The sequence below is a fragment of the Hypanus sabinus genome, chromosome 22, assembly GCF_030144855.1.
Source record: "Hypanus sabinus isolate sHypSab1 chromosome 22, sHypSab1.hap1, whole genome shotgun sequence".
NCBI lineage: Eukaryota > Metazoa > Chordata > Chondrichthyes > Myliobatiformes > Dasyatidae > Hypanus > Hypanus sabinus.
Window position 1 is genome coordinate 9,992,992 of NC_082727.1, and position 18,022 is coordinate 10,011,013.

Genomic DNA, 18,022 nt, shown 5'->3' on the forward strand with positions numbered 1-18,022 from the left:
TGCACTAAACAGACTGAACTTTGATAAGTTGGCGCCTTTTGTTTTTTTCGTTGTGTGTGTATATATATATTGTATTGCCTACTACTCTTTTAATTTTAGTAAACTCTTTAAAGTGTATTTCATAACGGTATTTGTTGTGGGTTTGATACTGTTGGCGGGCACGAGGCATAAAACTCGATTCTCACAGCACCTGCGTGTACGGGAGGTGGGTTGGTGAGTGGCTGGATCTCCTTTTCCCCCTAGACATATACCATCCTGTTGGGTAAGTGTTACAGATGTTTGGGAGCTGGGATGATGGACCTCCTTCAACCACACCCATTTTTGTTTCTGTGGGGTTGGAGTCTGGTCATTGGAATATCTTTCTTGATGTTCGTCGATTTCAATTTGATCACACTCAGTAAAATGTTGCCAAGGTGTCACGGGCAGTCACTCTCACCTCATCTCTGGACTTCTGCTCGTTGGGCAATGTTTGGCCCATCAGACAGTGCAGTGCACTCTCATTGTCAGTCTCAGTGTTGTGCCAGAACCTCTGGAAGCAAACTTGAATTTAGTCTCCTGATACAGGAGAGAGTACATTACTTTTAATTCAGGACTGACACCCAGTGGAACATGACTAGGAAGGCAGAGGATTCAAGTGGTGCAAAAATATTTTGCATAAAATTTGCAGGCACACAAAACCACAAAGAAATGGAGATACTTCCTGTGATTGGTATCGGATTTGTTTCCATCTACATTATGACTAACTCTCAAGTTCTGGCAACACGGTAGCATGATGCCATTACACTGCCAATGACTTGGTTCAATTTTACTGTTGTCTGTAAGGAGTTTGTACATTCTTCCCGTGACCAAGTTTCCTCACACATTCCAAAGATATACGGTTGGAGTCACACTCTGATTTGGGCACACTCTGGTGGTGACACTTGATGGTAGCCCAGAACAATCATCACTGATTTGATTTGATGCAAATGATGCTTTTCACTGTTCATGCTGTATCTCTGCATACTGAGTAAATAGCTCACTTCTTTCAGTCCTGGATTGTTTCTGACCATCCGCAAGGTAGACCAGTGTGCACCCTATTGCACTTGCCAGAGAACGTGGTCTAACAAGGCAGGGCTATCTGACGATGTCCCCACAATGATTTCAGCCAGAGCAGACCCTTCCTCACCCATCCAGTATTCCCATTCCTCACGAGTCAGCTGAACTCACCAGGGCCAGGATGTGCAGGATAGCCTGTTCCATTTACCCATCTTGTCTCCTTTCCCTGTGACTTCACAGACAGGGCAGTTGTTTCAACCACCAGCTCAGAGGAGACATCACAAACTCCAGTTCCAATGATTCACTCATTACACTTTGCCATGATCAACTCAGACTGAGTTCATTCAGAGAAACAAATCCCGCTGGAAGCTGGAGGTTTTAACGGAGAAAACTCGAGAAGAGTCCACATAATATTTGTCTTGTTGATGATAAGCACACTTAATGAGTGTAGACAACCAACTGTTGGGGGTCAGTTTGTTGCTAGGCACTGCATGAGGTCACAAGAAGCATTCCAAATCATTGGTCAAGCATTATGACATCAGCCACGATATAAAAAATGTGTACCAGTGCAGTGATGTCAAGCACCTGAGCCTCTCATGTAATGAAGAGGTTAAAATGAATGGAAATGTGGAGACCTGAAGCCTAAATAAAATTATCAGTTAAAAGTGAACATGCTTATTAAAACAGAGGGTCACCTGAGAGGTTTCCAGTTGTGGGGAAAGACCCGAACAATCGGCCACAAATACAAGAACATAGAACAGTAGACCCTTCAGCCCACAGTGTTGACCCACAATAAGATCAAACTAACACTTCCCTCCTGCATAGCACTCCATTTCTCGTTCATCCATGTGACTAAGAGTCTCTTCACTGTCCCTAATGTCTCAGCCTCCACTACCGCCTTCCACTCACCATGTAAAAAAACTTGCTTCTGACCTTCTCCCCTATACTTTTCTCCAATCACCTTGAAATTATATCCTCTCGTATTCACCTTTCCATCCTGGGAAAAGCAGGGCATTGACTGCCCACCTTATCAAATCACCTCATACTCTTCTTTGAGCCAAACAGAAAAGCCCTAGCTTAGTCAATATTTCCTCATAAGACATCTTCTCTAATCCAGGCAACATCCTGGCAAATCCCCTCTGATCCTCTCTAAAACCCTTAATACTTCTGATATTCCCCCCGCTATACTTTCCTCCAACCACCTTAAAATTATGCTCCCTTGTATTAGTCGGAACTGAATAATAACTTCAAAGGAAACTGGAACGTCATCCTTACCCAAAGATCAGCTAGAATATGGCATCTGCTGCAACAAGAAGTAATTGAAACAATGAATCAGCCCAGATAACACTCAGTAAGCATGAAAAAGGATGTGGACTCCAGGGCATGTCCCTTTGGGGAGAGATAAACTAGACTGTGGTTAAATATTTTGAAATGTTAACCTTACAGATAAATACAGACTCAAATTCTTAAAGATCTCAAATGGTAAACATAAATGTTTCCTAAAGAAGTGCCATCTAGAACCAGTGATCTCAAAAGGGGGTTTACCATCCAGGGATGAGACTGTCATCAGAAGGTAGTGAAACTTTGCAATTCTCTACCCAAAAGGGCTGTGAGGACTCCACTGCACGGGATCACAAGAGGCTGCAAACTCAGCTAACCCCATCACAAGCACAACAATCCAACATCTTCAAGAGCCAATGCCTGGCAGCAGGATCCAACATTACAGAGCCTCAGCATCTAGCAGATGCCCTCTTCTTGTTATCACGATCAGGGAGGAATGACACACACAATGAACTAGGAACAGCTCTGCAAGCAGATTTCTGAACTGGCTGTGTAGATGTGAACACTATCTCAATACTTCTTTATCTGCACTACTTATTTTGTAATTTATATTGCGTCTTTACATGAGATTGCCGACACAAAACATACACACCTCACACATACAAGTCAGTGATAATAATCCTGATTCTCATTCTGAACTCAAAGAGCGGTACAGAGGCAAATGTTCAAATTTCAAAGTGTGTTTATTATCAATTTATGTAAACCGCATACAACCTTCTTGCAGCCACTAAACAAACACAACTCATTTAAAAGAAAAATCACACAAGACTGACAAACACCCAATGTTAGTAAAACAAAGAACAAGCTGTACAATCAATAAAAAAGTAGACAAATAACACAGAGAACATTAACCACGGTTTCCCTGAGAGTCCACGGTCACAGAGCTAGTTCAGCACTGAGGTGAGTGCCAGTGGCTGCAGGCTACCGCTGCAAAGGGTCAGTGCTGAAGCAGCTTGATCAATGGCATAAAAAAAGGTAAACAAAAACACATGGAACATGAACCGCAGAGTCCCTGAAAGCCAGTCCACATCTGCAAAGTCGGTTCAGCACTGAGGTGAATGAAGCCCGTCTAGGAGCCCAATGGCTGCAGACAACAACTGCTCCCGAACCTGGCGGCATGGCACGTGAGATTCCTGCACCTCCAGTTCAAGTCGTAGCAAGACCGGCCAAACGCAGGCAGAGCGTGCTTAACACCTGCTCGGCACTTCAACTAGCGCAAAGTAATGGAGCTGATCACGGCTGCAACTTCCGCTATCAGACATCGACACAGCCACCCCCAGTGATGGCCGCCTTGCTCTCTGTACTTGCACTTCCGCCGTCATCCTTGCCAAGTCCCCCAGGAGACCACAAAAGCGCCAGGTAACTTAGTCGGCTCAAAAGTACATCATTAAAGGGGAAATTATAGGCCGCACTCAACTGTAGTTCAGAAGAAAAAAAGAAGAGGACCTTCTAGTTTTGTGAGCTGTCTGCAACATGTCATCATTGTCAAGGGTACCAACTTGCAATGCTCCTACTGAATGGCAGAAAATACCGTGTGGCTCACCCCAGCTTCTTAAACTAAAAAGTTGCAGTACACTCTTATAAAAGAACACAAACTCTTTGTAGCCATACTGAAAATTTATTTTCCAAAATAACTTGAAAATTCTGTAGAAAGGACTCACTTAAAAAAATAAAAACAGCATAATTTTGTGCATCTCAACCTTTTGTTAAAGCAGAGCAATAATATTCAAGTCTCTGACACATTTCTGAAGTCTCAAGTGTGGGGCAACAGAATTATAACCGATATTCCCTGAGGACAAGTTCTTTGACCAAAGATTCAGTCCTGTCCTGAGGTAGCTCAACTAACAAGAGAACTTAGGTTTTCTTTGGTTAAAGACTTTAACGTGAAATACCAGACCATAAACCTATAATTTGCAAAGCACAGCTAGCCCATATTGGACAGCTGATCTTCCCCTTATTCTGTACACCATGAAGCAATATCAGAATCTAATCCTAAACAAATGCACCATCATCAAAACTATTTTATTTCTAAGAAATATGTTTAAAGAATTTACAGTGGAAAGTTTGAGAAATAGATTACAGTCAGACAGTTTAAGGCCATCCGTAAGAGACCCAATGTCCTCCCACAGGAACTGTCTTGCCAAGTTGCTCCCAGGGAGAGGGGGAGGTGGTGTTAAATAGCTTGACCAGCATTAACCCACAGATGTTCATCTCTTTAATCCTTCCAGATCATAGCTTCTTGCCTGAGAAAACAAGCAAAAAGGCAGAGGTAAGTTCTAAATATATGATGGCATCAAACAATTATCATAAAAAGATTCCTAAAATCTCATAAGCCACATTTTGTCTCCAAGGCCCACGGAGACAGGGTCAAACTTGACCAAAACTCTTCAAACCGGTCACAATTCTTTCCTCTCCAAACCTGAGGTGCAAAACCAAGTTGCTGTGGGCAAGAAAGGTCATGGGGGCCAAACCTCCAAAGCATGTAATACGAAAACTGATTTCAAAAGGCAGCATTTTCATCTGTACAAACCACAAAGACAGTATTTATGATCATGACTTTTATTATCATTTTTATATATAGTTAGTTTATGGCCTTAGCTCAGTTTTGAGAGTTCTAAATCAATCATATCTTTTTCCTTTAAAACACAAGTATGAGTTGCAGCAGTTTGCTGCTTTAGAAATCCTTTAATTGGAAATTCTATCACCCTGCACTACTTGCACTACTTAACACAAGAGGCAGTATAAATACAAGAGACAGGTAGTGAATACTCCAGCATTTTCCATAAACAAAACAAAGTACTTAATACTCTCCAGTGACAATTAGTAATCTTATAAATTGTCTATAAATCAAAATTCTTTCATTTGCATCCCTTAAAGAAGGGTGGCAGATATAAATTTACAACTTATTCATAAATTAAGGGCTAGATAAAGGAGTTGCAAAGCAAAAACACAGCCAAGGTTCAAGTGATAAATAAAAACACAACTGAGACACTTCTCCTAAAGTTTGAGATTGAAGAACCAGGTGGTGTGTTAATGCTAGATAACTCACTTTACTAGCCTTTTATTCTATACAATGTATAAATTAATGGCGGGAATGGCTGTTTCACACAACAACAATCATCTTAGCACAAACTAGTGCAAACAGCCAAAAAAAATTTTTTTGGAGAGGATAGAAGAAAAAAAATTGAAAAATCCTAACCATACTTGATCACTGTAAAATGTAAGCTGATGCTACATGCCACTATTTAAAACTGCGGTAAGAATGGTGAAAGAGATATATGCAACTCAATTAATACAATTAATTTAAAGACTCCGCAAAGAGAGAAAGGCAGTTTCAGTACACGTATGATCTTCAGAGTACTAAGTCAGAGAATTCATTGAATCTTTCATGAGAAACTGTCCATTTAATTGGTATTTGATTTTCAAATGGCATAAAGAAATAAAAAGATACTTCCAAGTTGAACATTTCAAAAGTTCAATTGATACAAATACCAAAGTTCAATAAAATTCAGACATTACAAAAGGGGGTAAACTTTTATGTACAGCGATAAAATTGATACTACAAAACACTGTAAATGTGGCTGCACTTACATAAATAAACTCATCTCTAACATTATCACAAAATATTTTTGATACATCTTTTGATACAGAGCTAAAATATCAAAAACATTAACTTCTATAACAAAAACTACAAGTTACACCAGACCACATGTAATTTCATGTGCAAGAGTAGGAACCCTGACAGAAACTCATTCAAGTCTGAACATTTATAACCAAAGGAAAGCTTTATAAATCATAAAAAGACATTATATATATTTTACTAAGCAAGGTCCAAATCTTTATCACCAATAGAAAATTCTTGAACTGTTTAGTGTTCCATTTCCTCATCAATAATGCGTGACTGACTGGGGTGATTCAGACCTTCACACAAGGGTTCCCAATAATCGTGAAGTTTTCCCTAAAGAAATATTATACAAAATGTCAGAAACAGAAGGACTTACAAAATGTTTTAACATTTTCACTTATACAGCATTGCTAATCTAAAACTGCATGGACTGTCTATATTCTATTTGTCATGGCAAAGCAGCCAACGCAGTCAAAGATCCCACTCACCACAGACATTCTCTCCTCTCCCACCCTCACCCTCGGGCAGAATGAACAGAATCATGTAACCCTACACTCAAGGACAACTTTTATCCTACTGTTAAAAGATTATTGAACAGCTTTGCAATATATTAAGATGGACTCTTAACATCACAATCTATCTCTTTGTGGCACGGCACTGTCTGCCTGCACTACATTTTCTCTGTTATCATAACAGATTCTGCATGTTTTACCTCAATGCATTACTGAAATGAATGGATTCTGTATGAATGGTATGCAACACAAGATTTTCACTGGCATTACGCTACCGTGTGCTGCCCTTATCTGACTCTAGTAATGAATCACCCAGTTGGTGGGTGTGAAGAGGTTATCCACGGCCAGCAGTGTAGAAAACCATAGGCTCTGGTTGGTCATATTTTGTACATATACAAATGTAATTTTAATTACATCACTCCAGCGCAGTCTTAGTCTTTCCTCTTCTTCAAGGTTTCCCCAAATGGGGATAGATTTGCTTGCAAATTTGGTCATGTTGCCAGCTTTGTTCTTGTGCTATGCTTTGTAACATGTGTAGGCAAATGCTGCAAAACCAACAATGATGAACAAGTTTGCTAAAGCTCCCCCTAGGAGTCTATGGTTTTGGTTGGCCTTGATGGTTAGCAGCTGGTAGTACTGCACGCCCATTAAGAAGTGGCATATCATTCTGGTGCATTTCTCCATCAGGGATAACATCCGGTAAAGGCAGAGACGGCGCACTGTTACTTAGTTCTTGTGCCTGTTGCTTTTCTTTTATTTCCTCCACTAAATCTGGGAAGAGCTCACAAAACACTTTAGATTAAAGGCACTGCTTTGGGCAGCAAGTTGTCTTTTTGTATATTCTGAAGTTTCGATACTGCCCAGTGTAGGGCCTTTCTCCACCACGAAGCTAAGGAGACCAGTCAGGACTGTGGAAACAGACCAGGCTGGGATCCAAGTATCTGGATGGAAATCAGTGACATAACCGGGTACTACACTTGCATCTTCCATTAGGTGTAATCATATAAATACTAGGTGGTTTGAATGGAAATTCTCTTGGGAAAACTAGCTCCCCATGATAAAGACCACCCTCACACAGTGTTTTCTCAGGGCCTTGAGGATCAATCTCTCTTCTTTTTTGATTTGGCTTCACCAACTCTCCATGCCACAGACACTTCTCCAGGCTCAAGGTTAGTTGCTGGTCATTGAACCTTCTCCTGGAGAGATCAATGCAAACTGATCCGTGTTTCCAGGGATGTACCATGGATCAAATTGTTGGGAAATGGTAAGGAATCAATCCGTGTCCTGACACAAGGTTGCACCCGAACTGTCAAAAATTCCTTCCTCTCCCCACACATGCTGCATGTCCGGCTGAGCTCCTCTGTTTGATGAAAAGCATCTGCCGCCTGTTGCAAAATAGTCTTGCTCAGTGGTAACAGATTCATTGATGAGGGAACTGTGGTATATGTGCAATTCAAAAAAGTTGTGCAACCATTTTGGTAACTATTCTGATGAAGGACCTTAGTCTAAGGCAGTCCTTCATCATTTAGTTCACTGAAATGCTTTCAGTTCAGCTTTATGGTTTGCACAAATAACTAAGGGTAAAGTATTTTGGTTTTACAATGTCCTACCAATTAGCTCCACTCCTTGCTGGAGGTGGGGTATTGCATTAAAGAAAAACAGTCTGATGCAACAAATCTAACAGACCAAAGAACCAATAGTAGACTTCAGAAAGGGTAAGATGAAGGAACACACTGCATAGAGGAGTGAGCAACTTCAAATTCCTGGGTGGCAAGATCTCGGAGGATCTAAACTGAACCCAACATATCAATGCAGCCATAAAGAAGGCAAGATGGCTGCTATATTTCATTAGGAGTTTGAGGAGATTTGGTATGTCACCAAAAGCACTTGCAAATTTCTACAGATGTACGATTCTAACTGGCTGCATCATCGTCTGGTACGGTGGGGGGTGCCACTTCACAAGATGGAAGCAAGCTGCAGAGAGTTGTAAAATTAGTCAACTCCATCATGGGCACCAGCCTCCATAGTATCCAGGACACCTTCAAGGAATGATGCCTCAGAAAGGTGGCATCTGTCATTAAGGACCTCCATCACCCAGGACATGCCCTCTTCTCATTGCTACCATCAGGAAGGAAGTACAGAAGCCTGAAGGCTCACACTCAGCAATTCAGGAACAGCTTCTTCCCCTCTGCCATCCGATTCCTAAATGGACATCGAACCCATGAACACTACCTCACTACCTTTTTTTTATTTCAATTTTTTTTCAAGATTTGCACATCAGATGCGTGGAGGGGTTGTAGGGGGAGAAGCTTGCTGCATGAGCAATATCTTGCTTTCCATATCCAACTGCCCAGACCTGTGTATCTAGACAGCTAGGACGCAATATCCATTGTCAACTCTGACCGACGGAGGCCCTCACCTCACTTATTTAACAATTTTATTTATATATACTACTTTAATTCAGTTGTTTTCCCTCTTTTGTATTGCATTGTCTGCTGTTGCAAAATTAACAAATTTCATGACATACATTGGTGATATTAAACCTGATCTGATATAATTATTATGCCAACATATCCATTTATTGGGCTTCCCAGTTCTTCAGCTTAATTGAAATATGAATCATTATTGCTATTAAGTGGTAACTAACAATCCATAGCTTTTTTGAACCATTGGTCATCACACAAAGGAGATGAATATCATGTTGCCAGGTTAATTACAAGTTCTGAAATCATAACATAAATCCCAATCATAACTTAAGTTTTCAATGCCCACCTAAAACTCAAACGGCATTATCAGAGCTGACTTTTCCTGCACCACATTACCTGAATTGGCCGAGAACGCTGCAGCAACTCTTGCCATTTTGCATGTGTTCTTGCTTCTAAATCTTTCACCTAGAAAAAAAACAAAACAATTAGTTTGGTATAGATATATTTTTTTCAATATATCTGATGCAGTCTCTGTAGTAACTTCTAGTTTGAAAAAGGACCACTCGACAACTTCATGTCCAAAGGAACAACTTTATCTGGGATGGCAAAACCGATATTTACATACCGAGGCTTTCACTGAACCGTACTGCATGGCAGAGACACTATACACATGCACACCAGACAAGAAAATGGAAGAGAAACACCCCCAACCCTGGATCCAGCCCCTCTTTACAAACAGCTTCCCCTCACAGGAGTATTGCTATATTACCATTATCCTGTTGGCGCGTGGCCTAGTGGATAAGGCATCGAACTAGTAACCTGAAGGTCACTGGTTCAAGCTTCAGCTGAGGCAGCGTGTTTGTGTCCTTGAGCAAGGCATTTAACAACACATTGCTCTGCGATGACATTGGTGTCAAGCTGCATGGGTCCTAGTGCCCTTCCCTTGGACAACATCAGTGGCGTGGAGCGGGGAAGGCCTGCAGCTTGGGCAACTGCCGGTCTCCCATACAACCCTGCCCAGGCCTGCGCCCTGGAAACCTTCCAAGGCACAAATCCATGGTCTCACGAGACTAACGGATGCCTATCACTATCATTAACTTATCTTTATAATGCTCACATTACAACAGTCTCCATAAAAAAAGAATGATTGAAACAATTGGCATGTGAACATGCAGAAACTATCCTCCAGAAAACTTTCACTGGATACTTGAACACTAAGGAGAACATTTTCATTTGATACATCAACCCTGAAGACTTCCTGAAGTCTGATAGTTCTCACCAATATTGGCTCAGCCTGGGTTTTTGCTTCCCCTGAAGCGTCAGCATCATTTAGAGCCTTTAAATTTCAGGAGTTCATAGAATCACAGTACTTGTGACAAATTCAATGTTCTGGAATTCCAAGTTTGCTGGCGGCTAACATTTATACAACATTTTGTATTTTCCTAGCAGCACATACACTAAGAACCTACATTAATTTAGAAACCACACTGTGGCACAGTTCAGGAGTGCTAACAAGATTAGGTAACGTACTCCAAGTCAGAACCACAGAAGGATACAGCACAGAAACAGGACATGATCTACATTATTTTCCCCGCAGATCTTACCACTCACAGTGACCCATTCACTTACTGACTCACACAGCTTTCAGATGTTGCTGGAAACTAGAGTACATGCAGAGGTCACAGGTAGGAGATGCAAACTCCACCAGACAGCAGAGGTAAGGATTGAACTTGGGGCTGCGAGGCAGCGGTTCTACCAGGAAGTAATTCTACCTTCTCCCTTCACAACACCAAGCATTCATTTAGGCTCAACTTAAATTCAGAAACTTCCCAGTGAACTTCCCAGGCCTAATGCCCGATCACTCAAATTTATACTTGAATGCTACACTTGACATTACAGTCAAGAAACCTTAAGAATAATTCAGAGATCAACTCTTCACAGCCTAATGCTGCCTTCGCAGTTTTACACCAGAGAACAGTATCACCCTTTAGAACAGTGGTGAGGAAGAATTTCTTTAGTCAGAGGGTGGTGAATCAATTGCCATAGACGGCATTGGGTATATTTAAAGCGGAGGTTGATGTTCTCGATTAGCAAGCCATCAAAAGTTTATGGGGAGAAAAATGAGAGGATGGGATTGAGAGGGGTACTAAATCAGTCCTGGTGGAATGGTGGAGGACCCGATCAGCCAAATGGCCCAGTTCTGCTCCCGTGTCTTATGATTGATTGCTGTCTTCTCAGTTTTACACAAGCCTCCTCCACATCCTTAATGACCGAAGTACAGCCAATGTGCTTTAGAAGAGGCACCAGACACAACACAAGGATACAAACTGCACTGTATATAAGCTGCTGACACACAATAAAGCTCGCTGGTTTCAATAGATTTAAGCTACAAGGCAGGCAGCCTGAATACGTCAGAATTAAGCACCTTGCTTCGGTAAAGTAGTTTGGGGTCCTCCCTTATGTCACATTTGATGTACTTTTCTATTTCAGCGCAGAGCTGTATAAGATGGCCCTAAAATAAAACAAAATGCCACCATCAGTAAGTACAGGCAACAAAAATGAGAGTGAAATATGTCTTTGAAATGAACCCACAAAAGTACAATAGCCCAGAAGTGTCCATTGACAGAAGGGAGAGACTTACCCGTTGACTGGGAGGAACATCTTCTGTATGTAGCACCTCATTTGCCAAAACCAGTAGGTTGTAGCACAGGTAATATGCCTAGTGAATAAAATTCAAAAATAGCTAAGTACTACAAAACTCTATCAATTACCTTTCTTTTTTTTAAATTAAGCTTGTTTCCCTATTGGCATCAAGTTGGTAAACCTGGAATTCATCCAAAACAAGAGTCAGGTGGGGTGGCGAGGCGGAATTTTGCATCAGAGTTAATATCAAAACCAAGTCATCAGTTAAAGGCACTTCTACTGCCTCTAACTGTGTAATGTGTTTCAACCCCAATTCAGAAGGGGATTAACTACACAGACACAACATTTCCATTTCCCCATCCGGCACTGCAGTAGAGTTACTTCACCAAATTAGTGCTAAATTAAGCAATATAATTCTTTTCCGCATTCTTATACCAACAGGGAATGGAATTAAGGTTAGGAAAACAAATTTCACACAGGATCAACTGGATCTGATGAGCATGGAGCAGTCAGCTGCCAGTTCATTCGAGCAGTGCTACTTTGATGTGAACTGTTACACGTGTGTGAATGGGCAGGCGGGAGGGAAGAAAGGGTTTCGTTTTGCTGGTGCTGTTGATGATTATGTTGCTCTGCTGAAAAGTGTGAACGTGCTATGTTGGCAACACTTATGGGCTGCCCCTATTTTTAAATGGAAATACAGCATAGTAACAAGTCCTACTGGCCCAGATGAGCCCATGCCGCCCAATTACACCCATGTGACTATTAACCTACTCATCTGTAAATCTTTGGAATGTGGGAGGAAACCAAAGCAGCTGAAAGAGGAAACTCACACGGTCACAGGGAAAATGTTTCAGCTGCTCATAGACAGCGGTGGGAGCTGACCCCAGGCAGCTGGTGCAGTATTAGTGATACACGAGCCACTACACCACAGTGCTACCCCTTTGTGTTGGTTGTTAATGCAAACAACACAATTCACTGTGTGACAGATAAACAAATTTGAATAGTTATTATTATAAATGCAATAAAATTTCCCAATAGAGCACATATAACAGTAAAACATAGTCACAGCTACCTGGGCTATTCCGCTTTCCACCCTGCTACTTGTAAAAATGCCATCCCCTTCTCTCAATTCCTCCATCTCCGCCGCATCTGCTCTCAGAATGAGGCTTTTCATTCCAGGATGAAGGAGATGTCTTCCTTATTTAGAGAAAGGGGCTTCCCTTCCCCCACCATCAACTCTGCCCTCAAACGCATCTCTTCCATTTCACGCACATGCTTTCACCCCATCCACCCGCCACCCCACTAGGGAGAGGGTTCCTCTTGTCCTCACCTACCACCCCACCAGCCTCCGTGCCCAACGTATAATTCTCGGTAACTTCCGTAATCTCCAACAAGAACCCACCACCAAGCACAGCTTTCCCTCCCCACCTTTCTGCTGGGATCGTTCCCTATACCACTCTCTTGTCCATTCGTCCCCCCATCCCTTCCCACAGATCTCCCTCCCGGCACTTATCCTCGTAAACGGAATAAGTGCTACACCTGCCCTTACACTTTCTCCCTCACCACCAACCAGGGCCCCAGACAGTCCTTCCAGGTGAGGCGACACTTCACCTGTGAGTCTGCTGGTGTAATAAACTGTGTCTGGAGCTCCCGGTGTGGCATTTTATATATTGGTGAGACCTGATGCAGACTGGAAGACCGTTTCGCTGAACACCTACGCTCTGTCCGCCAGAGGAAGCAGGTCCCAGTGGCCACACATTTTAATTCCACATCCCATTTCTATTTCAATATGTCAATCCATGGCCTCCTCTACTGTTGAGATGAAGCCACATTCAGGGTGGAGGAACAATACCTTATATTCGGTCTGGGTAGCCTCCAACCTGATGGCATGAACATTGATTTCTCTGACATCTGTTAATGCCCCTCCTGCCCTTCTTATCCCATCCCTAATTTTTTTTTTTCTTTCTCTCTGTCCCTCTCACAATCACTCCTTGCCTGCTCTCCATCTCCCGCTGGTGCTCCCCTCCCCCTTTCGTTCTTCCAAGGCCTTCCGTCCTGTGATACTCCCCCTTCTCTAGTCTTGTATCCCTTTTGCCAATCACTTTTCCAGCTCTTAGCTTCATCCCTCCCCCTCCCATCTTCTCCTATCATTTCGGATCTCCCCCTCCGACTTTCAAAACTCTTACTTTCTCTTTTTTCTGTTAGTCCTGACGAAGGGTCTCGGCCTGAAAAGTCGACTGTACTTCTTCCTACAGATGCTGCTTGGCCTGCTGTGTTCCACCAGCATTTTGTGTGTGTTGCTCACACTAAAAAATATATTATAGCCCAAGACACTGAGTAACATGTCCTGTAAATTGTTGGTGCATGGGTGTTATAAGCAGTTCTCAATAGTCTACCAATGAATGTGCACAATCCAGCCTGTCATTCTACCGATCATACACTAGAGGGGAGCACCGAGCGGGCCAGTCCAAACCAGCATGGATACCACATTGCACAACCCTGGACTGCAGTAACAGGCTGAAGCCCTAGTCCTTGCTACGACCAAGGCCACACAGCTCCCTCGCCATCCATCTCATCAGTAATCAAGGGAAACGGACTTGCAGCATTCTACATTATCGATGTCCAACAGGGTGCCGTCATCACAAGAGAAACGTTCAAGACAATCACTTGCAGTTAGACTGGACGATGCCTTCATGTACCGAACCCAATGCCTTCCTGTAGGAGGCAGTTACATGGTCTACACTAAAGCCAGTTCCACCGTCAACGGGCAGCTCACTGATGGGGTAAATCTGTAGCACCTGAAGCTCTTAATGTCCAGCATCGTCTTGTGATCGTAAAAAAGACATTTTAAAAATACAAAAACACCCTGGGTTGTCCCCTGAAAGGCTGCTGCATCCAAAGATGCTGCCATCTTGCCCCTGTATACCTGCCTATTAATACAAATATCTAATCAATCATGTGGCAACTCAATACATAAAAGCATGCAGACACGGTCAAGAGGTTCAGTTGTTCAGACTGAACATCAGAATAGGGAGGAAATGTGATCTATGTGTGTTGGTGCCAGACAGGGTGGTTTGAGTATCTCAGAAACTGCTGATCTCCTGGGAATTTCACAAACAACAGTTTACAGATAATGGTGAGAGAAACAAACATCCAACGAGCAGCAGCTCTGTGAGCGAAGATGCCTTGTTATTGAGAGAGATCGGGGGAAAACGGCCAGACTGGTTCAAGCTGACAGAAGCAGTGGTGTGAAGAACATCACAGAACACATTGAAACTTGAAGTGGATGGGCTACAGAAGCAAAAGACCATGAGCCTAAAAATACATCAGCATTAAAAAGTAAGATTCCTGCTTGACTGAACAGAATGAGGTCTCACAGCCTCTCAGGCCTGCTTCAACACTCAACCTCAGCGCCAATCCTGCACTTCAAATCCTCTTTGTTGTCAGATTTCCCTGCCCTCTTTCTCTTTAGTGTCCAAAAAGCTATTAACCCCTTCAATCAACAGGTGCTATGTCCCAGCTGAGAACTAATTGCTGGTTATGGGTAATTAAATATAACTTTAATAACTAAATGGAAATCATTTTTAAAAATTACATTCCTAATCTTCAGCTATTAAACAGTATCAAACAACTCAAAATAGTTACTTCCCCCAAGCCATCAGGCTGATCAATATCTCCATCCATTAACTCACCTCACCTCTATGTTCTACATCCGGAAGAGACACCTTATCATTTTCTGTCAGTCATTTTATACTCTGATATTCCTGCACCTAGTGTCACTTAATTCACATAAAGGACACACAGAACATTCAGCACCAACACCACATATTGGTCATGCACAAACAGGTTGTCAACTTTGTACAATATTGTACTTGGGCCTTCTGAAGGACACCACATTTTCCAGCATGTTAAGACATTAACTGTAATCAAAGGCATGGATTTTACAAGTATTTCCAGAATATTTTTTGAACAATCTACATTCTATGGTGCGACCACTCAAGTTGAGTATGATGTTCTCCGATAATGAACTTAACGTGGAAAGGCTTAAACAAGGGCAGTCACCGCAAAGTCCTCTTCCGATTGGCATAGCATCCAAGATGCCCGGGGACCTTTCATTGCTACAGCCTTCACTATTGTTGTTATTATCTTCCGTCAGCTTTGCTGTTGAGGTCTTGACTGGACTGTTCTTTGTCTGCAACCTCCCCCTTGACCTTACTGCCATGGGCAATGACCCCATCAGCAGCCAAGCTTCAGACTGTATTGCTTGCTGGATAGCAGGTACTCAAGCCTATCCACCACGACAAGATGGCAATCCCCAGAGAAATTACGTTCTATAATCACTTTCCCGGTCCTGAACTGCCCCCAGCGAGGACTTGCTGTGGAACTCAGCACCAGTTCATTGCAAATAAAGCAATACCTGCTGATCCAGCTCTGTAAGTGGAATTGCCTGATGCTCCTCCCCCTGTCTGGATTTACTTTCCTCTTCAATAGTTTTTAACAAAGAAGATGGCTTCATCATGTACAAGAATCGACACAGATTAGAGATCTGCAGAGAACAAAAGTGAAACTTTATTAAATCACAACAGAAATTATATCTGCTCCTACTTGACAACATTCTCTGCAGACCAGGCTCATGCAGCTGAACAGAATAATTCTAAAATATCCCTTTAGTTAGGAATGCAAGGCACTGGTCAGACCACATTTGGAGTACTGTGAGCAGTTTTAAGCCCTTATCTAAGAAAGGGTGGTATTGGAGACAGTCGAGATGAGGTTCACGAGAATGATCCCAGGAACGTAAAGATTAATGTATGGGGGAGTGTTTGATATCTCTAAGCCTGTATTCACTGAATGAGGGGGATCTCATTGAAACCTATCACATATTGAAAGGCCTAGATGGGAGTGGACATAGAGAGGATGTTTCCTATAGTGGGAGAAACTAGGACCAGAGAGCACAGCCTCAGAATACAAGGATGTCTATCTAGAGATGAAGAGGAACTCCTTTAACCAAAAGTTCATGAATCTGTGGAATACACTGCCACAGACAGGCGTGGAAGCCAAATCATTAGGTGTATTTAAAATGGAGGTTGATGGGTTCTTAACTAGAAAAGGTATCAAAGGTTAAGGGGAGAAGAGGGTTGAGAAGGATAATAGATCCGACATGATCAAATGATGTAGATTTGATGTGCCAAATGACCTTATTCTGCTCCTACAATTATTGTTATGGCCTATGGTCTAATTACAGTGGGAAGTGCTTCCAGTGTCATGATGAGATTTTATTGCACTCCACTCGTGCAAAACATAACCGATGGTTCTGCTATCTACTCAAGATCGGAGAATATTATTCCAAAATAAACAATCAATATGAGAATGGATTACTTAATCTTTAATTGAAAATAAAATGGTTCTTAGAAATAGATCTGTATCAATGGCATACATTAGCTTTTTTCAAATCTTTGACATCTCTTTTTTTCCCCTTTCAAGGTCCTTTTGAAGACCCTGACCTGGAGCTACACATTGACTTCAGTTCTTTGCGGGAATGGGACCTGCTTTCAGGGCCTCACGACTGGTCGCTTTTCTATATGCCAAGGACGCATCCTGGAAAACTAGTGCACCTTCAGGGTGCCGGATTTCCATTTTCTGGAGGCGGGTGGACTTGAGGCTGGTGCCACCACCTGATGTATTATGAGAGTACACAGAAGATCGAAAGGCTGGCTGCTGGCTGTGCGCCCAAAGACCTGAGTTCTTTGGGCACAGAGCTTGGAAAAAGCAACACAACAGATTTTTAACATCATTAATCAATGAGATGTTTTGTTATGTCTTCCCTTCCACTGTGAAATGGGGACACCTCCTTTTCCCTTATTTGGGAGAGAGAGAGCCTGTGGTATGTCAAATTACCAGGTGAACGAGTAGTCTTTGGGGTACTGCAAGTCCGTGTCTTTGCTGATGCTTTGCTGCACATTTGACTGCTCGGTGGGGGGAGGGGGGGAGCACTGATGCTTTTTTTGCTGGTGGGGGTTCATGGGAGGGGGAAGTTGAGGGGTGGGGTTTTGGGGTTCTAACATTTAACTGTCATTCATTCTTTGGGGCACTCCTCTGTTTTTGTGGATGGTTGCAAAGAAAAAATTTCAGGATGTATAGTGTATACATTTCTCTGACATTAAATGTACCTATTGATACAAATGATAAAGCATACACCGTTGGTGTAATTTTTTTCCAGTATCTATTGAGTAAGCTTACTTATAATTTTCATGAACAATTCTAATTTACACCCTGCAGTTACATATGGATATATTCCTTTATATGACAATAAGCTATGTTTTAGATGTATCCATAATTGCAGAGCAGATACAAGGAAGACAAAAGAACTTTTATCATCAATCATAATGATGTTAATACTCACTCATCTAAGCTTAAGAAATCACTTTCTTATGCCCATGACC

The 18,022-nt window shown here is 42.2% G+C and overlaps 1 protein-coding gene and 1 pseudogene across 6 annotated transcripts in view; both read right to left on the reverse strand.

Moving 5' to 3' along the window:
• Nucleotides 1-3,085: 3,085 nt before the first annotated feature.
• The window catches only part of slf2 (SMC5-SMC6 complex localization factor 2), an 84,854-nt gene continuing 69,917 nt past the window's right edge, over nt 3,086-18,022 (reverse strand). For 5 of the 6 annotated variants that reach the window (XM_059947036.1, XM_059947034.1, XM_059947039.1 and 2 more), the window contains exons 16-20: nt 16,000-16,128; nt 11,581-11,658; nt 11,365-11,451; nt 9,336-9,404; nt 3,086-6,334 (exon numbers count right to left, since the gene is read on the reverse strand). In XM_059947036.1, the coding sequence (XP_059803019.1) occupies nt 6,245-6,334; nt 9,336-9,404; nt 11,365-11,451; nt 11,581-11,658; nt 16,000-16,128 (453 nt within the window). In that variant the 3' untranslated portion in view covers nt 3,086-6,244. The remainder of the gene's footprint in view (nt 6,335-9,335; nt 9,405-11,364; nt 11,452-11,580; nt 11,659-15,999; nt 16,129-18,022) is intronic. The other variant, XM_059947035.1, reaches the window with a different exon arrangement.
• LOC132379324 (ubiquitin-conjugating enzyme E2 J2-like) lies at nt 6,341-9,324 on the reverse strand (annotated as a pseudogene).